The sequence below is a fragment of the Branchiostoma lanceolatum genome, chromosome 12, assembly GCF_035083965.1.
Source record: "Branchiostoma lanceolatum isolate klBraLanc5 chromosome 12, klBraLanc5.hap2, whole genome shotgun sequence".
Taxonomy (NCBI): domain Eukaryota; kingdom Metazoa; phylum Chordata; class Leptocardii; order Amphioxiformes; family Branchiostomatidae; genus Branchiostoma; species Branchiostoma lanceolatum.
Window position 1 is genome coordinate 13,874,879 of NC_089733.1, and position 22,889 is coordinate 13,897,767.

The 22,889-nt window shown below is 42.4% G+C and overlaps 3 protein-coding genes across 3 annotated transcripts; 2 read left to right on the plus strand and 1 right to left on the minus strand.

Annotated features, from left to right (window-relative positions):
- Window positions 1-499: 499 nt before the first annotated feature.
- LOC136445981 (RPA-related protein RADX-like) lies at window positions 500-11,534 on the plus strand. Its single transcript, XM_066444238.1, has 14 exons — window positions 500-797; window positions 1,145-1,282; window positions 2,490-2,613; window positions 3,625-3,765; window positions 4,476-4,639; window positions 4,926-5,030; window positions 5,531-5,811; window positions 6,672-6,912; window positions 7,314-7,511; window positions 8,020-8,141; window positions 8,257-8,625; window positions 9,086-9,287; window positions 9,675-9,840; window positions 10,365-11,534. The coding sequence occupies exons 1-14, from the start codon at window positions 663-665 to the stop codon at window positions 10,685-10,687; spliced, it is 2,709 nt and encodes a 902-aa protein (XP_066300335.1). The 5' UTR covers window positions 500-662; the 3' UTR covers window positions 10,688-11,534.
- Window positions 11,535-12,327: 793 nt separating this feature from the next.
- Window positions 12,328-17,764, plus strand: LOC136446032 (large ribosomal subunit protein mL45-like). Its single transcript, XM_066444300.1, has 8 exons — window positions 12,328-12,436; window positions 13,211-13,409; window positions 14,444-14,561; window positions 14,981-15,079; window positions 15,276-15,333; window positions 15,897-16,046; window positions 16,574-16,746; window positions 17,469-17,764. Exons 1-8 carry the CDS (start codon window positions 12,377-12,379, stop codon window positions 17,656-17,658), a joined length of 1,047 nt encoding a protein of 348 aa, XP_066300397.1. The 5' UTR covers window positions 12,328-12,376; the 3' UTR covers window positions 17,659-17,764.
- LOC136446031 (galactosylceramide sulfotransferase-like) lies at window positions 17,645-22,682 on the minus strand. Its single transcript, XM_066444299.1, has 6 exons — window positions 22,495-22,682; window positions 20,979-21,124; window positions 20,428-20,509; window positions 20,040-20,088; window positions 19,666-19,834; window positions 17,645-19,277 (listed from the first exon to the last, which is right to left on the minus strand). The coding sequence occupies exons 2-6, from the start codon at window positions 21,101-21,103 to the stop codon at window positions 18,395-18,397; spliced, it is 1,308 nt and encodes a 435-aa protein (XP_066300396.1). The 5' UTR covers window positions 21,104-21,124; window positions 22,495-22,682; the 3' UTR covers window positions 17,645-18,394.
- Window positions 22,683-22,889: the final 207 nt, after the last annotated feature.

The following is a 22,889-nucleotide window of genomic DNA, read 5'->3' on the forward strand; positions in this document are numbered from 1 at the left end:
TGCGCCTGCGAATCAAATGCTCCATGGCCAAACTCCCCTAACCCTGGCAAATATTTTCTCTATAGCCGGCGCGGCTAGTATGGTTAGAGATCAACGTTAACTACGTTGGGTCAGTAACGGTTGGCAACATAACGGAGGGTGCTGCAACTTCGGCATACTCCCAACTTCTAATTTATCATTCGTAAAAACGCAACACTTTTCAGACAACCGACACTGGTGCAATACGATGTCGAACTCATAGATTTACGTCCGAAGTTGCAGCACCCTCCGTTACAGAAAACGGAGCAAAATAGAAAGCCCGACAAAAACGCCTGAAAACACGGCAAAAATCAGTCGGACCCATTACTGTGCTTGGAGAGTACTCTTGTTTTATTTTATGTTTGGTGCACCGCTTGCTCATCGCTCGCTCACCCACCTGTGTCCTGCAATGTCTGATATATCCGCCAGTCGGCATCCCTGAACCATAGTTGACGTGCGCTCTGCAGAACCTAACGAATCCGCCAGTCGGCATCACCGCACAACCTTTGACCCACTGGTGGCAGTTTTGAAAATGGCGACTGGCCAGTCGAAATTTGTTTTCATTTCTATTCGGTCATTTGACTGACGTTTCCTTGAGTATTTCCAGCCAGAACCTGAACAAAGACGTCACAAAGGACAAAAGCATGTCTGAAAGTTTTGTTGAGCCACAGGACGTCCCGATAGCGGAGTTAAAAGAGCGGGTTCGACAGGCGGAACGTCAGCGGCAGCCCTTGGCGCCTGTCCCCGCCTCCGTGCTGGCAGTCCATCGATACCTGGTGGTAAGTTTATTCAAGGGATTCTTCAGCTGGTTATTTCTACGTCTATGGACTCCTTTGTAACGCTGTAGTGCTTAGATCTATGTTGTTGTTGTTGTGTTGGTTATGACCCTTGAACGTATCTAAGTTTAGTTGTCTGGCTGTTTATAATATTTTGTAATTGTGTTTTGCTGACATTCAACTTTATTCTATGTGGTGCACTCAAAATTCTTTCTGTGCACCTAACTTTTTTGGTTTGGTGCACCAGTGCACCTTTTTCCAAAAATAAATTTCGAGCCCTGTTATGATACAAACGTAAAGTATCTAGAGTCTGGTGGGAAACATAATTCTACCATTTCCTGTGTTTCCAGGGCAGTGATTTTGAAGGGGAGACAGGAGAGGACCCAGGAGAGGAACAGGACGTGTTCGATGTCGTCGTGACCGACGGACTCCACAAGATAAAATGTCTGCTGAGTCCGAAACTCAACCATCTGGTTCACAGGAACGAGGTGGGGAGAAACATCACAAAATGATCAAAATCAACATGTAGGATCCAACATACAATATGCTAGTCTCTGCCAGACTCCAACTGATAAAAAAGTAGAAATTGGCCAAATAGACAGATACTAGTAACAATACCATCTGGAATTCTGCTGGCCTGGAGTACAGTATTGTACCTTGGTCGCAAACTGTACTCCCAGGCCGGCTAACTCTATTATACAGTCTATACGTCTACTCTATTTGGCCAATTTGGCTACTACTAATATCACTCCACCCAGGTGTAAATGGGTACCTGACTTTGGTTGGGGAAGGTCGCATTGAGGTCACCTAATGGCGCCAAATGGCAGCCGCCCAGACCCTTGCGACAGTTCCACAAAATGCAAGTGTGGATAGATTAGGTATATGTTGTGTATTACGTGAAACCTGTAAACCCTGCATCAATTCAGCACTAAAAAGGCTGCCATTGCTGGTAATTTGTGAACAATAAAACTATACTAATAATTTTTTTCCAGCAACCTATGGCCTCTGGTAGAGACTAGCAATCAACAGAAAAATTGAAATTTTAGGTAAAGAAATGGACAAATTGAAATTTTGCATGCCACCATAAATTCAGGCTGGGTGTCCTGAATCAGAGATTAGTCAGGTAGCGAATTGCCAGCAAGTTGTGAAGAGTTGCAGTTCACAGTTCTTGTCATAGTCTATAGACTTTCTGTAGATGATGTTCAATCTAACCTGACAGTTTCTCGGTGAATAGTTTCATCAGGTTGGTAAGTCACATCATAGTGATGTCATCTCCTGTACATGTGATTTGTACATATGTGAATATTTTGCGTTTGGGAATCTCATTATGTACTGTAAATGCATCTAAGTTCGCATGATTTTTATTTCGCGATTAGGGGAAAACGAACTGTTCGTGGTGGTTCTAATTTCTCAGCAGTGCTATAGACTATAGTCTCACACTGCTAGTCTTGGACAAAATATTTGCGGTGGTTTTATGTTCGCAGTGAAACGGTCGCCGCGAAAACCACCAACATAAAACCACCGCGAACATTTCTGCATTTACAGTTAATTTATAAGCAGCAACACCTGTACTGCATTGCTATGTGAACCAGTCAGAATTGCCTTGAAGAAGTGGAATAAATCTCTTGTTTGTGTAAAAAGAGTCTTTTTATTCACTGACAGTTTCTCCATCTTTCCTTGACACCCCCTCCCCAGCTGTGTGCGGGGTGCCAGGTGACCTTACATGACCTGACCCTGCGGTACAACGAGGGTGATGTGCAGGGGGACAGCTTCATCATCATCAAGGACGCCAAGTTCCGAACAGGCAGCTTCAGCTCAGGTACACAACCACTAGAGCTGTGTACCGATACAGTACCGGGTACAATCAGTTAGGTACAGGTCCAAAATACCTGAACCCTGGTGGACCAGTACTGGACAGGTATTAATCAGGTCAAGTCTGACCCAGGGGATGGCCACTTTGACAGATAATGAAATTACCGTGGCAGTGCACTAAAGTCACATCTATACTACCGTATACTCCAGCACATAAAACACATTTGCAAGGCTGGAGTCAAATTTTCATCTCTAAACATGCTTTTGTCCTTACTCAAAGTCAAATTACTGAAAATCTACCATTTTCTGAACAAGTAGTTTAGGTACAGGTTCAGGTCCGGACCTGTATCTAAACCTGTGTACCTGTACCTGTACCTAAAATTTATTAGGTACACAGCTCTAACAACCACATTCACATCTTAGTTCTCCCGTTGTTCCTGACAGATGAGTGTAGACACCCACATAGGAACTGAAAAAATGCATCTACCCCTGAGTCGTCGTCCAAAATAACACAACACTTCTAGTTTTGACTTTTGAATATGCAATACTGTTATTTTTTGGAGATTCTTCGGATTTGGAGGCATTCATGAAAGTAATGCAAGGGACCGAGCAGAAGGGATAGTTTAGAAGTGGGGAATTTGAGAAAATTTTCTGTAGGAATTCTTATGATGTAATTAGTATCAGCCAAGTTCAAACTGACGACTGGCGGTTTGTTGACTGGCGGGGTCAGTCAACCTTCTCTCCCTGCTGCCTAACTCTGTAACCAATGGGGAATTGGGTGCCAAACGCCTACTTCTGGGTGCTAAAGATTCAGGGGTCGATCTGAATTTTCCATTCGGATGTCCCCCCAAGTGTAAGTGGATACATGATGAAGGTGCAGAGCCCCTGTTCTATGCAAATACATTTTACTCCCACAGCTGGAAAACTGGCATCCAAGATTTACTTCTAACTTTACTCCAAATTTGCATAATTCATCACACATTGTGTGGAAAAAAAAATGTTCATTTTGCTCTCACAGATGACCCAGGGGCCATCCCCAATTGGTCGAATGCGTTGCCCCCGGAGACAGGCCACCACCCGCTGACCGGTCGCTGGGGCCACTACCTGCCTCTGTGGAACAACGAGGACCCCTTTGGGGAGCAGTGGGAACAGCAGGAAGGTCTGTCATGTGAAAATGGATAATAAATGTTGACATTTTCGTGATGGTTTGATGTTGCGGTTTTTGTAGTGACCTCTTCACTGTAAATTTAAAGCCACCACAAAAATGGTTGTTCTGTCTTCTGTCGGACTTAAAGCCATCGCTAACACTTCATTTTGTCCACACTGTGAGCTTAAATCACAGAGAGCTTAAATGCATTCACAGTATTCTGCACCTCAATCAGGGCTCTAGCCAGCACCCATCATTCTATCATTTGATAGAATTTTGCTGCATATGACGGAAAAATTCCAAGACCATGCTGCCAACCCTGACAGACCAAAATCAGTGGCTTTATGTATAAAAATATCTAACTTTAAATAAACCATGCCAAAATATCAACCTGGAAGTTGGAAAATGATGAAATTGTACGCGACAACCAAAAAAAAGGGATATTTTTTAGGATTTTTCCGTCAATGGTAATTAGCCGTCTTACTTAGTTAACTGGGGCTCCCATACCCTCCCCTAACGAAAAATATTGTTGAAAACTGGACAATACCCTAGACAACATTCTGTGATAGTCTTCACCTAAAATAAGCCTCTAGCCTCACTTGCACAGTTTTATCTCATGTTCATTGTTATGTATTTATTCTTTTTTAAGTGCAAACACATATAAAAGCAAAAATAAAAGATTGATAGCTTAGCTTGTTGCTACATTCTCTTTCAACCTTCAGGTGAAGAAGACGAGAACAACGATCCGTACACGGACATAGATCGTCTTGAGCTGAACAAGCTGGCATCCAAGTACAAGACTATGAGCCGGCCATATCCGGTTGTGGTCGGCAGGGTTCTGGCTAGAGCGAGGGTTCACTACTACGGTAAACCAGGCAGGGACAAGGTGAGAGACAAATTTGTACACATTTTCAAAAGAAAATAAAGCTACAGGATAACATGAAAACCTGAAACCAAGTTACAGACTCTGTTTTCAATTGTTGATCCAGAAGTCAAGAAATATTTTTTCAAACTTGAGAGCGAGTAATTGAACCAGTTTGAAGTAATTAAATCACAGATGTCTGCTAACGATGCTTCCTTACATTAAGAAATCATTTGTGAACCCTATAAGTTACACATGTAACTATGCACTAAAGATTTTCATTATATTTATGAATCATTGATAAACACAGGAAAAGTGGACATATCAGGGCTACATTGAGCTTGGAGACTCATCAGGCACTGCGTCCATGGTGCTATGGGGTTCCACAGTCCCTGCCCTGTACAAGAAACTGGAGGTGGGTGTTATGTGGCCTTGTGTGTGAGAACGGGTTGTCTGTTGGTGGAATGGGGCTTTGCCACGGCTCACATTTTACAGTCAAGCACACCTGGTCACCCCTACTCTTATCGATAAGTGTGTTGAGTTCTTGATGTCCTAATAATGTCCCCTAATTAATGTCGCCTCCAAAAGACTGGTAATTAATATCAGCACTGAACCCACTTTTCTTGAAACAGTGAAGAGTAGAAACAAAGAACCATTGTCCATATCTGCTTCTATAGCCGGCCTTGGGCCCCGCAGGACCACTACAGTAGAGGGCTAGCCCACTGGATGTGTGTTCAACCCGTCTTCCATACTCATTCTCATAAATACCGCTGTCTTAAGCTGAGAGAAAGCACTGTATGTGTATGTACCATTTGTAACTTTCTCCCTGCTGCCAAACCCCATAACCAAAACAAATTTGGTGCCAAACAGCGACCTTAGCATGATGACGGTTAAAGTCTTTGATCTTGTACACAGGTCGGAGCGGTTGTGAAAGTTGAGAACTACACCGTCCGCCACAGCTTCGCCCTGCGTTCGCGTCCTGATCTCCACAACAACCAACTCCCCTGCCTCAACATCGAGCTCAACATCAACTCGCGCAAGCCCGCCGCCGTGGTAACCGTCGTCCCCGGCAACCAGGTGGACCCTGCGTGGGATCTCCCGGACGTGAAGTACAAGTTCGTGAGGAGCGTGGAGTTGGCAACGACGGCGGATCAGGCCATCGTGGATGTGGTTGGGCTGAGTACGTTCGTGGGAAGGTGGGTTTAATCTCCTTTGTCTAACCTCATAACCAGTGCCAATTTTGTGCCAAATGGCTACCTTAGCATGCTGAAAGTTAAATTCTTCCCAATATCTGCTTGGGACATCATGTATGTACTAATGTTTTTGTCAATACCTCAGGGATGGAGCCTTCTTTTGTTAGATATGCCAACATAGCTTGAAAAATCATCCACAAAGTCATGTTTATCCGTCAAAAGTACAGGTTCAACCAATAAGTACTAGAGGCTGCACCTCGGTCAGATTTTTGCATTTCAACTCTCTTTTTCTTAATTTCTATGTTTTGTGGATGTGTGTGCATCTGCATGTCCATGTTTTTGTTTCAGATTATTTCAATGTACACAACACAGCATTACCATACCTCCTCTTGAGTGCTTCTGCTTTTATCTTTGGGAATGGAACAGTCAAAAAACGCACTTTGTGTAAAGGGGTGAAGTGTGCCATCTCTGATTGCCTTTCTTCATCATCATCATCATCATCGGTCGACCCCCGGGGGGACGGGGCAAGTCCATGCACAACTTCCTACCACACCAGTCTATCTGCCATGGCCGCACTAAGGTCTTCCATGTGAATTGAGGTGTCTCTGGATAGAGCCCCCGGGATCGTGGATCCCCGGGGCCTCCACAGAATGAGTGAGGAGATAATCTCCTCACTTGCCCAAAGGCAGTGACCAGCAAACTGGACCCTTCTCTGTCTGAGTCTGTGTGACACCCGTGGTAGAGAATCGTAAATGGTCTGAATAGTTGGGTGATGTTTCCAACTCAAGTTCTGTGCTTTGCGTAGAAGTGAAGTATAAGTTCCATCTAGTTTCTTCTCCAAGCCTTTCTTACTTTCTCCACAGATGGGAGAGGCTCCGTCGGCCGACGTGCCCGCAGTTCTGGCAGTCGCGCTGGGTCCACGTCATGGACCAGACCAGCACGAAACCCGTCGTTCTACAGCTGTTCGCCACGTCGCAGCCCGGTATCCATGACAACATCACCGCCGGCCACATCGTGGTCGCCACGCACATGAGAGTCATGCAAAGCACCGTGGGAAGGGAGAAGAAGAAGTTTGTTTACCTGACGACCACCAGAGAGAGTCAGGTATTGTTTGGTGTTTGTCTATTTACAGAAATAGGAGCAAGAGGTCAAAGGTGGTTGATAGTCTGTAACGACCCCCGTCCTGAATCTTGTTTTTTTGATCAGTCCTCTGGTCTTCTTCAGTATAACTTAAGATTTTGGTTGCTCCAAACCAAACCTTACGGAACTGTGACGTGAGCAACAGGTCAAAGGCGGTTAATAGTCTGTAGAGACACCCGTCCCGGTTCTTCTCTATTTCATGGTTGACAGTATTGAAATGTGGCATGTAGTACTTTGCTAACAGTTACCACCAAGTTTGTTACTAATTTTTACCTCCTATATTTTGACATGAAGCAAAATAGCAGTGCAAAAAGGCATCCATAGAATAACTTTTTTTCTGTGTCTCTTCCTATATTTCATAACAGGTGTACACTACAGGGTTCCATGGTTCCCATGGCTACCGTACTGAACAAGCCCTTCACGACCTTGCTGATTGGCTGCAGAGTGGGAAGGCGAGGCAGTGTGCCCTGAGTGCTGTGATTGGTGGTTGCTACGGTTACCCACCTCTCCCACCCACCCTGGAGGAATACAAGGCTGGACTAGGGGAAGAGAAAGATGTCAAGGTAACAAGAACAGAAGATGTGATGGAGAAATGTTATATACTAGTAGTACTTCCTTCAGTCTACAGTACACCGGGTATTTTGGCAGGGTAGGAAAATCCAAGTTTTGATAGTGCTTACAGTAAATCTTGAAATATGCACAGTAATTTTTACTCTTGCAGTTTTCGTTGTCCTTGTCATGAAATCACTTTATCACGTTTGTGGACAATTTTTCTTCAATAACCTCGTCACACCCGCGGCTATATTTGCACTGTGTTGCTTTAACTGTAAACTTAACTTTTGGAGATACAGAGAATTTTTGTTTTTCAGCTTGGTACGAAATCTTGTTGCGGCAAACTTAACTGAAATCACATTACTTTCAAAAGGACATGGTCAAGATGATGGAGAATTTAACAGGAATAAGAAGACTCTTGAATTAGGATTATGCTTGGACCACATAAAATGAAATCAGTTCCTTAAGTTTAACGTAAGGATGCTCTATGCTGACTTAGGCTTTTACTTATGACCCCAGGTGACCCCATTACACCACCTGCCTGCAGAGCTGTCCTCCCTGCACTACTGTGAAGGGAAAAGGGTTGTTGTCCAGGGAACCATCGCTATGGTAACCTACAGGCCACATCCACTGGAAGACAGGTAAGAGCATGTTGTAGAAGTCTTCAACTTAGCTCTAAAAATTCTAGATGTTTCATGTCAAAAGCTTCTTGCCATAGAAGTGAAGCAGTAGTCATTCTCTTGTTTTTTTCCACAGAGAACAACAGCAGAACAATAGACAAGAAAGACAGAATAACAGAGGACAGCTACAGAATAATAGAGAACAACTACAGAACAACAGAGAACAATTACGGAATGAGAGAGAAGGATTACAGAATGAAAGAACAGTGCAAAACGGAGCGCAGGCAGCCTTGACCAGTACCAAACCGGTTCCCTCTACCAGTCATGACCTTTCCTCCTCAGATGAGGACATCTTTAGCCCCGTTTCCACCAGGCTCAGGTCAAGGTCACAGGAAAGGTCACCCGTGATGGAGGGCGGACCTGTGACTCGTGCCAGGTCAAAGGACATGGACTTTGAATGGCAGCCGGTCAGTCTGCTGAAGAGGCGTGGTAGGAAAGATATGAGGTACAAGCAAGATTGTTGGGGTTTTTTTTTCAGGTTTTCTAGAAAAGTTATAAAAGAGTTGAAATAGATTCCTCCACCAATTTAATTTCTTGGTTCTCAGATCGCCTGTTTTGTCTGATCAATCTAATGATCCTCTAAATTACCATCATAGCAATTAAGAAATTGAGCACAACTGATCAGTTTACTATTTCTCCTAATTCACCACTCCAGAAGTTGAAACAAACTGATCAATATCACAATTCTTGTGAAGTACATGCCAGAAATCAAGCACAACTTATCAATGTCATATTTGTCCTAAATTACCACCCCAGAAACTAATCAGTTGCATATCTCTTTTGAATTCATATCTCTATTTTACCACCCAAAAAATATAAAAAAATCGATGTATTTCTCCTAAGTCACCTCCTCAGAAGTTAAAACAACTGATCAATGTCATATTTCTCCTTAACCCCCACCCCAGAAAAGCAGTGCGAGTGTTTGAGGACCCTGAGTCGGAGGACACTGGTCCGAAGAGGAAGGTGAAGAGAAGACAACAACGGCCCGCGCGTGGTCCGACAGGTGGTTCATCTGGACAGCAGGAGTCTGCAGGGGGGCCGTCAGAGGGGGAGATGAACATCGACTTAGAGTTGGAACCACTTAGAGAAGAAACAAATCAGACTATGGTGCAGTATACATTTTGTAATCATGGTTTAATGATAATAGAAAAAAATTTTGCTGTTGTTCCTTCCACTTACTATGATACATGTATACTTGTTCCAGAAAAGTTTTGTATGAGTATTAAAGACAACAAAAAAAAGCCCAATATTTAAGGAAAAGGCTCTTATTATTATTTACTGCTCTGCCCCTGAGCTGTCACAAAAAATTGTAGGAAAACGATTTTCAAATTTTGAAAAGAAATTGCAATGAGGAAAGACACTTAAGAATTTCAAAATCTTTGAGTTTTTGCAGATGGAAGAAGGTACAACGTACAAGAGGATGGGAATTGATACATCATGTAATTGTTTTTCACCTGTATCGGTTGATGCTTCATCATCCATGTGTTTCCTCAGACAGTGAATGTTACCCAGTTGCCCCCTGCCCTGCCACGCCTAACGACGGGGCGGCTCCATCCGCTGACCACGCCCCGTGTCTGGCAGCCGAGGCACTCGGACCTGGCCAGGGAGGCTCTCCGTCTGCAGCCTTCAGAACTCAGACCTGCCAGACAAGACAACTCAAGTCAGTGGTGGAACAGTTTGGTTTTTGTTTGCATTACATTACTGGTTAATAGTGGCATCGTTTTGGAGTAACGGTTAGGATGTCTGGCCCAGAACTCTGAGGGCCTGCGTTATAATCCACTGACCAATGTTATGCCTTTGGGAAGGCACTTAACACAACTTTTCTCACTGCACCCAGGTGTCAAGATGGGTACCTGACTTCGGTTGGGGAGGTAGAAGGGGGTTGAAGAAGAGGGTTGGGATCCGCCTTTCAATACCGTGCCCTAGACACATTGGATAACAACCCACTGCCTCTATGGCCTCCCAAGGGCACAACATTAGGTCCTGCCAGGGATTCAAACCTACAACCCATCATGGAATAAAGAAAAGATTTTATTATGCTTTATGCTAAATAAAATGACTTGGTTGTAGCTGATATAAGGTACAAACAGATAAAATAAGATTATGGTTTTCAATGTTTAACAGTAATATCATTTTAGAAAAATTCTAATTTTCCACATTTGTCTCTTTTATCCTCTCATACAGAAGTAGAAGACATGCCAGTCCCTAATGAGGAGAGCTATTACATCATCACCCTCCTGGGGTTAAACAACGATGTCGCCGTAGACATGCTGTTCTTCCCGGTCAGACACGGCGCCCATCGGACAGCGTACAGCCACGACCACGACGGGTCGTTTCTCGCCATGTTGGAAAACGGCGGGGTGGCGAAGGACACAGAGGTCACTGACCTGGGACTTCCCGTGCGCGAAGAGGTGTTGGATGTTCGTCTGGTTTGCGTGTTGGACTGCTTTTCCCACGGAGGGGACAATGTGGAACTGGTACTGAACAGGGCCTACAGGGTCAGGTAGTGACCTTGGGCTTGACCTTGTACAAGGTCAACTGTTCAGTGACCTCGTGGACATTGCTGTTGCTACTACATTGTATTGCTAAGACAACATCATCTATAGCACAAGGATGGCTTCAACATCTCAGGATATCCAATCACAACACTGCTTGCACTACAAGATGGTAGATCAGCCTATCAGGACTGTTCTTACTCCAAGTCTTGGGATCCTATTTTGTGCCTTGAGATGAACACAATATCATAAGATAGCCAATCAAATTGAAGTTCTGGCTGTTGCTATGGTACCTGTAAATGTTCCTACAGTTTCAATGTCATGGGATCAGCTATAGGTCTTCAACAAAGGATGACATCCTTGTATAAAACTAAGTGATGCTTAGTTGTTTGATTGTACCACTAGTTACTGTACATTCTCCCAATGGTTTTACATGTATATATCAATTCAATGCTGACGATTTTGTCTACTTAAGAGTTTCATTCTATTCAGTTTTCAGTTTTCTTTAAATGATTTCCTAAGAATAATGTATTTCAGTTCGATTTAGTAAAGGCCTCTGTTTTTAGGAGTCCTAATATTGTTTTATATCTTCACTTTAACTTTAAAGCTTTTAAAAGCCTAACATTGTTGTACATATGTTTGCCATATGCCGAGTTAGATGAACTGCAAAACAGTGTTTTTAGAGAAATTCAGTGTAACAGAAGCAGAGAAAACCATACAAGTTGATGTAAGAATTACAACTTTTTTTACGGTACAATGGATGCATATACCGGTATTTATATAGACTAGTGCAAAGTACCACTGAGGTATTCTGTTAATGAGATAAAATTACAAATAAACATTCATCTATCTTTGTGTATCTAACCTGACTTGAGCCATTCCATTTCAAGAACCTTGAAAAGGTTTCTGTTGAACATTTTCCCTCTTTCCTGCTCTCTTATTATTTTGATTACAGCTTATCGTATATTGATTATTATTGTCTGTAGATAATGGTAAGATGAGATTTTATAAAAGTGTCAAATCTGAATACTTGATAAATCACAAAAACAATCAGCCATATGTAAGATAAGAATAAGTGAACATCCACTAGAGTCCATAAGAGATTATGCAAATATTGCTCAAAGAATGTAAAGGCATTCACTATGAGACCGAAAGAAAAGGTTTATTTCAAATAGTTGCCACAATTTCCCAGAGATTTTACCATTTAGATAATCACCAAGACTTTTTTACTAAAATCACAAAACCGACTCATTATGCGAAACAATGGACAGTTCTTTATCCACTGCCTTCAAAGAAAAAGTCAAATCCCACGTAAACATAGCACCATATAGTGGATAAAAAATTACTGGTATATACTCCATTACTTTGTTTCAACTGCAATGCTGTACATGCATTTGGCCTTTGGGTACGATATTGCAAGTAAACATTTCCATGTATTGATTATGAAGGGTTTTCAACTGCAAGTTGAGCTCACTCACATTTTCTTCACCCCTTGTGTTGAAAAATCAAGGACTCTGTAATTTTGTAGTAATCACTCCACTCAAGGAGTTTTAAAATCAAAACTTAAACCTCCATGCTCCGCTTGAACCATTAGCTTCGGCAACATTGAGAACGGCTCCGCATTTGAGGTGGTGCCAAAGAGTTTGCAGGTCAATTTTACCTCGCTAGGTGGCTCTCCGTACCACAACCACTGCAACAAACATGGCGGCGCCCACGTTTTTCTCAGCGATCGTAAGGACGCGAAGATGTCCTCATTTCCAGGTAATTTAGAACTATGCAAAATCCCCTGCATGAGTAGAAATATTTCGTACGTGTCCTTATGTCATTGTCACTTTTATTTGATAACGCCAAAGCCTCAAATGTGTGGATTAACAGAGCAGTGACGCCAGTGTACTGTTACGTTTTTTTTCTGGAGGGAGGGGGGCAGAATAACAGTGTCATGTCATGTAATAATATTTCAACAACAACAATAATATTTCCAACCAGGATTTTAACTAATGGACGACAAACAAACAAACATGAGCGGGGTTGTCTTTGGCAACAAGTTCCATTTATAATTTGAGCATCCAACGTTAAATGATAACGTTACATGTAGCGATATTTCTGCTGAAGTATGACGTAAAATTTATGGCTTTTTATATCATTTGTCCCATGTTGAAGTACATAGTCTGTAATGTTTGTTATGCACACCAATTTACGTAGCCTACATGTACTCATGTACAGTGTAATAGGTGAAGGCCCCTGGCTTGTATGTTCAGTTCTCGTCTTGACATTGACTCGGGTTGTATAACAATATACTGACGGGTTTATTTACGTCTCAAGGGCCTTCACCTTTGACACTGCACATACGTACTGTACTCAAATCTACGAAAGGGCTTATATGCTTCAAGCATTGTTGTACTCCAACAGTCAAGTTCATTATGACGTCAACATAAAACCTGTATATGGCTAAGAAAAATCTAAGAAGTATTCATACATTCATTCTCTTTCTCTCCTTTCTTTCTTTCCTTCCTTCGTTCATCCATGAACCCACAGGGTCTCCAGGCCGTGCTCCGCCCACATATCCCAGCAGCCCCCACCACCTGCGTGGTCGTCCGCACCAAGAAGCGGATGTTCATCCCGAAGCAGGCGCAGCGTAGCAAGGAGTTCCAGGAGGACCCGGCCGCGGAGATGAAACGACAAGGGATCATCCCGGACGATAAACTGGACAGACAAGTCAACATCTCCTGCACACGTCAGTAAAGTTCTTGAGATTGTTTGGTATACTGTGACTTCAGTTAAGTTAGCAGGGACTTAATTTTGCCACACTGGGGACAGACTACATGGAAAACCAGCACAGACACAAAGAAGAAACCAAGCGACAGAGACGTAAAGAGCGGCTCCTCCAGCCCCGCTCTCCACCCACCCTGCCCCGCACAAAATGCCCTCGACTCTTCCACACTGCCCTGGGCTTGGGCAGCCACACCAGACACTTTCACCGGAGAATAGTCTTAACCTAGATGAGGCAGCCGTCTATTTGATACGGATACAATGCTCGGCCACGAGCTAATGCCGATGATGAGGAATTTTGCCTGGAGTCCAGCCTCGTTAGCTTTGGTCCGCTCTCAAAGCTGTTGGCGGCTAGCGTTGGGAGCGGACCAAAGCTAACAAGGCTGGACTCCAGGGTAATCAATTTTGCAGTAGGAGGGGAAAGGAAGTGTTTTAACCCTCTCCCTGCTGCCTAACCCCGTAAACAATAGGGAATTGGGTGCCAAACGGCTACTTCTAAGTGCCAAAGGTTAAGTTGGCGGTTAAAGCAACCGCTAGTATCACAATGGAAGACAGCACATGTTCACGGTTCATTTATTTTGGCAGGGAATTTTTCAGTGAAGAAGGAGATAGGAGGCTTTCACTAGCGCTGTGTTTTAAGTTCATGGGGGGAAAATTCTGTAGTACAGTCCTATTCTCCAGGTAAAAAGGCTGAAAAGCTGTAACTTAAAGCGAGTTATTTATCTTATGATATACTGTAAAGGCAGAAATGAAAATGATCGTGATGGTTTTATATTATTAGTTTTTGCCGTGAACTCTTTACCGCAAACTTGAAACCACAAAAAGCTGTTCCATTGTGTGACAGTAACGCAACTATATTGTTTCAAATGCGGAATCAAAATCAGTTAAATCCCCGCAAACATTTCTGCCTTTATAATAGATGATCTGTACATATAGTTGAGTGTACATGGCATATTTCATTGACAGAGTCTGATTTTCACAACCTTTCCCTTCTTCCAGCGGAGGTGATGGACCCGTACATCCCTCCAGAAGGAGACGGAAGACAGTCGGTCCTGTCTAAGGAAGGAGCTGTTCAACGTCTCAGTTCTGCCAAGGCTCTCGCCACCTCCCAACTCAGGTTGGAAATGTCTTGAGACATATATTTTCATTAATCAGTTCGAAGAAAGCAGAAAGTACAGATAAGTCGGTTGATTTGTTGGTCCTTGGACTTTTCTATGAAAACCATGAAGCAGCCGGGCAAGAGAAATGAAATTAGAAAAGAAACAGGCATACTGTGATTGACCCAAATGCTACCACAGGAGCCACAAAGTTGACATACCAGCCTGGGTAACATTGCAATGGATTTTCAAATTTCAGTACATTCATAAGTGAAGAAAATGTAACAGCTAGGAAAACAAGGACTTTCTTCTACTGTTGGTGCCAAAATATGAGCATTTGGGGGTTCATTCATATCCTAATGTTCATTTGAAAAAAAGATCACTTTTCAAGGTGGTCACTTGAGTTACTGACTGTCATTATTGAAACTTTGGTCCTCAGCATCAGGAAAATCAAGGAGTTTGACAAGGAGTTCAGCACTAAGACATTTGCGGGAACAGCTCAGGAGATCTACAGAGAAGCAAATGACTGTTTAGCTAAGTAAGTAGCAGAACCACTATTATGCTCTTGTCTCTTGTCACCTGTCTTTTGCAGTAACATCATGCCATTGTTTCTAGTGGCAAACAGGTCAGAAATCGTTCAATTTAATTTTAATTTTATTAGATTAGATTTGATTAGATTAGATTAGATCAATCAGGTTCCTGATGACTTAACATGAACCTTTTTCTGACTTCAGCTTCAACACGAGAAACAGACATCGTCTGCATCAGCTGGTCACAGAGAAGTGCTACCCTGTAAGTCAAACTTCTGCTATTGCCTCTTAAGGCCACACAAATTCAATTTCTTGGTTAACAGATTTTTTTTTAATTTTAGGAACAGAAAAAATCTTGAAAACAGAAAGCTGGGGTTAAAACTTGCACCTAACCATGTTCACTCCCTGAAATTATGTGCACCAAAGTACAAACTTTCCTCTGAGATTCTGTTTTCCTGATTTTCCAATCTAGCATTTTTTTTTTCAAATTCTGTTAACCAAGAAATTAAAATGGTGTGGCCTAATAGCATTTCAGATATTGTCTTGAAAGTAGAGACAAGGCAATAGTACTTCAATATTGTAGGATATCAAGGAGAACATATTGTCACAAACGTTTTTACCAATTTAGTGGTAAGAAGTGATGTTTTCATAGAATGGTGATAAGGACTATGTGTTGGGCACTATGCATACAGGTCATTGTTCATTACTTTGTGCAGAGTTAAAATATCAATATTCAGTAATTATTCAGATTTTTTTGTTGTGGTTGAATATATGCTTTGTTTATCTCCTTAGTAGGTTAAATCACAGAATTTGTCTGTTTCCCAGGACATGGTGCGAGGTTTTAAGTTCCGAACCATCCGCTGGACGTTCCAGGAGTCGGTGGAGCCTCCGAAGGTCGTCCACGTACGCCACAACGACCTGATCACCAAGGGCAACGTGTACGGACAGGTCACCGTCAGAATGCACACCAGACAGGTCAGGGGTCAAGTTTCTTACATAGATGAATACAATAGAGTAACAATACCCTGGCTTGAAATAATGCATATGCAGGTTAGTGCAGGTGGAATTGGAGTTGTAGTAACTTGTACAGGTATTTCTAGTCTACCTGTACATAACCTGCACTGGCCCATGCAGTAGGTATTTATTTCTTCTCAAACATGCCTTACAAGGGTTCACAGTTGCATTTTGAATCTTTTTATTTGTCAGTTCGTTCGCTGGGAACATTCTCAGATGCCTGTACAACAGATTTAAGGTGGTTACAGAAAGACATTGGGCTTTTTTGTCTTGAGTAACCATTGAGGAATCTTAAAATTTCAGAAGCAGTGCGAGCAAATTTCATTGATAAAGAAGTGTGTTTTGTACATTTTGTGACTTTTGCTGTCTTTCAAATCATACTTCAAGGGGGCCTAATCTTACAGGAGAGATTGATGCATATTACTTGTAAGTGGATCAAACTTCAGACCATGCCATTGATGTCTTCCATCTGTTCTACCGTATTACAGACGTTGGCGATCTACGACAGGTTCGGGCGGCTGGAGTACGGAGACGAGAATCTGGTGAAGGACGTTCTGGAGTACGTCGTGTTTGAGCGCCACTTACCCAACCCGTACAGCTCGTGGCGGATGCACACCAAGATCGTCCCATCTTGGGCTCCTCCTAAGGAACCAGTCAGAAGGTTTGTACTTGTTTGTACCTGTACCTTAACAAACTTAAACACTAGAGGACACTATTTTTAGAGTGAAAATATATAAATCCCATTTCTTTTAAGATGGCAACTGTGTGGCCCAAGGGCTATAGAAGTGGAGATGAGCACCACTCTGTGTACTGAAAGGTGTGGGAGGGATTTTAACTAACTAATCTATTAGAAACCAGTGAAATGGCCTAACAGTGTTTGCTTCAAACCAGAGAAACAGAGACTGTACATACTGCTTTCTCTACTTAGCACTCAGCATTTTGGAAACAGTATGGAAGTTAAATACACACATCACTACCAGCGGAATAGCTTCCTGCTGAAGTGACTTGCTCAAAATTGTGTGGCCCAAGGGTTTTGGATCGAGCCATGTGTGGTGTGGGGAGGACTTAACTTCCCGCCATGGGACCAGCTGGGACCATCTGGGCTCCCCAAAGGGGTGGAGCAGGCTGTTGTCAATGATCCCCCCTCTGTACCGAGGCATGAAAAACAGCAACTATACCCTTCAGTTTAGGGGTCATATTGTGACATTGGAGGGGAAAACATTAAAGATTATAAAGATAGGTCTTAAAAAGCACCAGGTCTGATGGAAATTATTCATTTTCAACATATGATCACATTTGCCTCAACCACCCTTCAGCTGTACCTTAAACCTATTAGAAACTACATTACTCTCCAATGGAAAGGAATTATGTTGTATTTTCCAGAACCATGTTCATCCCTAAGAGCCAGAAGAACCCATGGGACCGTGCCTGGGACAGCGAGGACCCAGAACCCACGCCCAGCGAGGAAGCCGTCCGCAAATTCGAGGAACTGAACGAAGAACTGAACAGGAAAACTGGTTACAACTACACGCCGACCGAACAAAAGGAAACGAAGGAAATCACAACAACATGAAAAGTTTAATTTGTTTCAGCTCCTTGTAGATCTAAACAAAAGTTATTGTACAGTTGCCAATGCCTATATACATGTAGTTGCCAATAAACCAAACCAAACTATTGAATCACAGTTGAAGTTGTGGAATTACTTTCTCCGACTCGTTTTCTGAAGTGCAAGTATTAACATCCTTTATCATAATGTATTAGTCTACACAGGTTCAAATCTAATATCTATCTGAAAATTTGTAAAACTTTTGTAAAACCAGAAATCCAGATTAAAGTAATATTGTGAGGTCTGGCTCATTTTGCTTAGCAATGCGAGTTAAAATTTCCTAATATAAAATGCCAGTGAAAGGATAAACAAGGCTTTGTGGCCTTGTGCAACCTGGATATCAGATTTTTTTATGGTTCTGTTCCAACTAAACTAATTTAAGCTTTTTCATATGTTTCTTTGTCAACAAATAAAAAAGAAAAATCAAATGGAAGAACTATGTATCAGAGGAAAGTCCAAAGACTGGTGTCTGTGCCAATGCCATTGCTCAGATGGCATCCAAACATGAAATCATTCATATAATTAAAACTCTTGGTCAGTAAAGACTATTCCTTAACATTTATAAAAAGACGGCATCGTGACCAAAAATGACATTTTTTCACCAAATAGGTGATGCAAACAAAAATTCAGCAAATTTGTCAAATTTTACATGAATATAAATGCACACTACACTTTTCATCTAGATATCTTTGAGAAGTCATATTTATGTGAGTAGTCCGTCATATCTTTTTTTCAAAACATGGTCTAAATATCCGCCAGTGTCCAGTCTGTATCTTGAACAGAAATGGCGTGTAATTCGCACCTCCATGCTCCATTTCGTGCTAGGAAAACTGAGCGGCGTTGTTTCCTTACTTTCACAGTACCTGGTTGTCACCCTTTGAATTTTACGAAACGCTTCAAGCTCTTCTTTAAAGTCCTGTCCTCCTTGTTTTATCCTTTTCCAAAGAGTCCTTTTAAAGTGTTGATAAAGTGCATAGTCGATTTTGCTGAAATTTCTATGTGCATCTACAAGATTCTCTCGTCTGTCCTTCTTGTAGGGATAGGCTGCTACGTTGGATGGATGGTAAACGATGTCCTGAAATTCCCAACACATGGTGCTTTTGAGAAGTACGAGAGATTCCTCAAAATATTCCAAAATCATTACAAAAATAAATTCTTTATCAATATACTTGATAAATTCTTCCAAGTAGGTGGAATTTCCCCATTGCTCCCTCGGGTAGCCGAGATCGTGGGCCATGAAGTTTCGGGTCACGGAAACGCCGTCGGGAATTCCCGTACGGACCTTTCGGACTTCTTCGGCACCCGAAGTGTAGATGTCGTCGTAGGTTTCCGGCTGTTTGAAAAACTCGAGGAGGGCGTCGCTGGTTTCCGATATGCCGAGTATTTTCGGCAGGAGATGATATTTGAAGGACGACTTGAACTGTTCGAAAGGTTCTCTCAAGATTGTGACGTAGACCGTGTCTTTAGGCATGACCTTTGACATTGCTGGTTTGTTGAAGACAGTGTGTTCGCACATAATGTTGAACGTTCCGGATTTAGCTGGTCGGTAGATGTCTTTAGTGATGGGTTTAGGCCATCCAAGGTACCTGTACATCGGGAAAAAAGACTTTACTAACATGAAAGGTTATCCGAGTTGATTATCAGTTTATGGAGAACTCAAACTGTTCGCCAACTACAAAATTAGATCCACTGGAATTTTATCATCATCGGGGTGCACCAACATTCTTTTTATAACCGGGACGGCGGGCGATATCATCTTCCGACAACCTTTGACCCATGGCTCACGTCACACTAGTATCAAGTCTCGTGTACAGATCGCTTGGGTAGATAGCTGAAGAAGACTAAGTGATTTAGACGAAAATTCCTGTGAGTCTAACTGATTTTTCTACATCATACGTAACGTTAGAACTGAGAGAGTGATATCCATCTTTGTCACAGTCTTATCAATCTCATCAGGAAAGTTCAAAGTCTCACCAGTCGTTGATGTCACCCCTTGGTAACACGAATTCCAACATCCGTTCGTCGCCATAGCGATGGAAGAGTGACGTCATCGTCTCGCTCCCCGACTTGTGCGTCTTGATGAAGACAAAGTTGGTCTTTTCCGCGCATGTGCGGATAGGTCTTAAGCCTGTTTGTGGCATATCTGTTTTACGCAAAACAAATAGTTTTAAAAAGTAATGATTTGTCAGATTACCTCGTGCTACGTTAAATAGGACGCCATGTTTTGAAGGAATTCAAATTGTCGCTTTCTTTTCAATGTCATCCGTAACATACTGCTATGTGTTTCTTTGATATTTATAAACAATTGATTGATGACTTTCCTGCAACAAAAATCAAGTTTTACTTACCTATAGGGCGTGGACGTTGCTTCTCCATACTCAGTTGTTCTTCAAGTTCCTGAAAACAATCGAACATGAGCATCGCACTTTAAAAAACGCAAATCCTTCAGAAACTCCGGTGGGTTTACCTTTCAAACTGTTCATGGCGAATACATAATCTACGACAGAGTATCGTGATCTATATTAGAATAGCATCTATAATGTAATTAGCAAGCGTACACCAATATTGGCATTTGCAATTGCAATTGTTCAAGGAAGAACTGAAATACTAGGAATTACATGTATATTATTACTATATAGCTCTTAGGCTGCCAAATGTTCTTTAATGAAACCTATTATCTTATCTTTGACCGCTTATTAGGTCGGCTTCTCGCAAAGCTTTCCAAGAAAGATATACCTCAATTTTGTCTTGCAGTTGACGGATTTTGCTTTCTTCTCGAACATCTTCTTGCACCTCCTCTGCCAGATTCCGGTCTTCACTATCATAGAAATGAAAGAATGAAGACTTTTATTGTAACTTTGTACCCCAAGTTGCTAAACTGTACAGTGTATGAACAGAAAATAACACACATACGTATTTATGATACACTATAGTGGTTCACCTACTATTCTTTTTGCACGTGAATATGTAAGAACGGATAAGTACAAGGAATGTTTATGTACTTGGTTTATCTAAGCGCGCAAGGAAAGTGGATTTATCCGTGTTATGTTTCAGTAGCAGGATTTCCAATCCGATGCCCTGCCGGGTAGCTTACGGGCTGATCTTTTGTGCACTTTCGGGCTGGGCCCCGTGGGCCTCTCAGCGGCTGCCGCGCTGCTTTAGGGCTCGGGAGGAACGAACCCCGATTGATTTTTAAGTCGCACATCAGCCAGAGTCACAGTGGAAATATGAGACTAGTCGCAAGTATGGGTAAGGACTAAAGTCTGCTATCTCTGATTCAAACCTACTTTGTTTGTGTGTCGAGGTTTCCCACGCAGTACGTCAGGGCCAGACAGGTGATCGTCACGGAGGTCCCCAACCCCAGCAGCAATAGGCGGAACCCGCACAGAGCCGGTCTCAACTGCCGGGTCATCCTCGCTCCACGTACTCGGTCCTGCAAATACGGCAACGTATCAATCTCGAACTAGACCTTATGGTGTCAAAATCGTAACTGGTGGCCAAGGCGTTCCTACATACGGCCGCGAAAGAACCGTTTTGGTGGCAGTTACGATTTTGACACCGGAAGATCTGCTTTGAGATTAAACGTTTGATTTGATTTAATACTTAATTGATTAATTAAGCTTATTCAGAAAACGATAGAAGTTACAACTAAACAAAAATCGAAGTTCTACTGCATGATCCAGGAAAGCCGCTAGGAGGCCCATAAACGAAATACATCAGATAGCATCACCTAACGTTACCACCTCGCCTACATATCAGATATCATCACAATCCAACCAAAGCAACTAGGTCAAACCATTGTCCACACGCACGCGCGAGCCAGAAACAATAACAACAGAACAACATTAAAACCTCCTTTAACACCTTCAGCAGGTCACGAAATGGCCACAATTATGCTCAAAGTGACTTATTTCGGATTTGAAACACATTCATTGAATCAGACGAATTTCGCAAGCTTACAATTTGACAACTGGATTTTTCCGACAATCAAATTGTGCATTCTAGGGTCGGAAACCCCAACGCATTTTCGAAACATGAGCTTTTCAGGCCGACTGACTGATTTGTATCGTCCCTCACGTCCGGCATACATCTTTATATATTTCACAATTTCTTCAACCGGATACGAAAACATCTAAAATGTTACATTGTTTACTCCGTCAGCTCCAGTGTTCTATCAAAGTGCCGTGTCGCAACAACTGTCTTCGTATTACAGTCTGTGTCATCTTTACAAAGAAACCGTGGTGTGATCTGATATCCGATCAGTCCACAAAGAGCCTGTCATCCGCAGTTCGGTTTACCTTCCATTGACCCAGAGAAGACAAAGACTCAGCTTAGCTTAGCACACAATACATGTAGGTACGACACCAAATCCATAGAAAAAACGTTGCGAAGAAGCTTTTTGATGAACCTATCTCAAATTAGCTGCACACACAACTTGTAAAATATGCACGGCCTATCATTTCGCTTTCAGGGTTTTGTCATGAAACAATTATGCTAGTACAAGTTATTATGGCAAAAGTGTTAAGCAAAATCCGAGTCCACGACTCTTTGTATCAAGTTGTCCCGTGAATGAGCCCCAAGATACATGGATTGTATACCAAGTTTTCCCCGTTTTTTCGTGCTATATTTTCCTGAACACCACCACCAGTGGCTACTCTTTCTACAGACTTGTTATCACTCGTCTTGTATTATATACAGTGAGAAAATATAGAGAAACATCCACTAGCCTCAAAATCAAACCCATACCTGGTCGCCTGTCGTATTATACCTGTTAACGTTGCACACGATCACAGGTAACCTTACCTGAGTACAGGTGCACAATATATCTCTACACACTCATGAGTCCACTCTTGTTGACCCACACGGTGACCAAGTGAGCGACACGATTTCCTCACAACGATCTGTTTTGCAAAAGTCTCCACATTGTTACATGGAGTTGCCAGGTGGCCACGACAGTTTAACGGTCCGCCATCTTGTTTTTGATTCACCTGAGTTAACATATGACCTTGCTTGACACCTGCTTTGTTGTGTTAGGGTCCCTTTCGTGTGAAGTGAGCATTACATAACCATGGTTACTGGAACTCGTCACAGGGTGTATCGGCTATCATTGGTTATATTGAGACGTTCACTATCAAGCATATATAACGTTACTACCACCTTTTAATAACTTTGCTTTTGTAGTATTCGCAACAGGTGAG

Bases quoted from the DNA above. Each gene is read 5' to 3' on its own strand.
- LOC136445981 (XM_066444238.1), top strand. From the start codon at position 663: ATGTCTGAAAGTTTTGTTGAGCCACAGGACGTCCCGATAGCGGAGTTA. The intron at 1,283-2,489 runs GTGGGGAGAAAC...CCCCCTCCCCAG, and splicing joins ATCTGGTTCACAGGAACGAG to CTGTGTGCGGGGTGCCAGGT. The intron at 8,626-9,085 runs GTACAAGCAAGA...CCCCCACCCCAG, and splicing joins CGTGGTAGGAAAGATATGAG to AAAAGCAGTGCGAGTGTTTG.
- LOC136446031 (XM_066444299.1), bottom strand. From the start codon at position 21,103: ATGACCCGGCAGTTGAGACCGGCTCTGTGCGGGTTCCGCCTATTGCTG. The intron at 20,510-20,978 runs GTAGGTTTGAAT...TTTCTATGATAG, and splicing joins AACCTCGACACACAAACAAA to TGAAGACCGGAATCTGGCAG. The intron at 19,835-20,039 runs GTAAGTAAAACT...TGCGTAAAACAG, and splicing joins GCAACGTCCACGCCCTATAG to ATATGCCACAAACAGGCTTA.
- LOC136446032 (XM_066444300.1), top strand. From the start codon at position 12,377: ATGGCGGCGCCCACGTTTTTCTCAGCGATCGTAAGGACGCGAAGATGT. The intron at 13,410-14,443 runs GTCAGTAAAGTT...CCCTTCTTCCAG, and splicing joins AGTCAACATCTCCTGCACAC to CGGAGGTGATGGACCCGTAC. The intron at 16,747-17,468 runs GTTTGTACTTGT...TGTATTTTCCAG, and splicing joins CCTAAGGAACCAGTCAGAAG to AACCATGTTCATCCCTAAGA.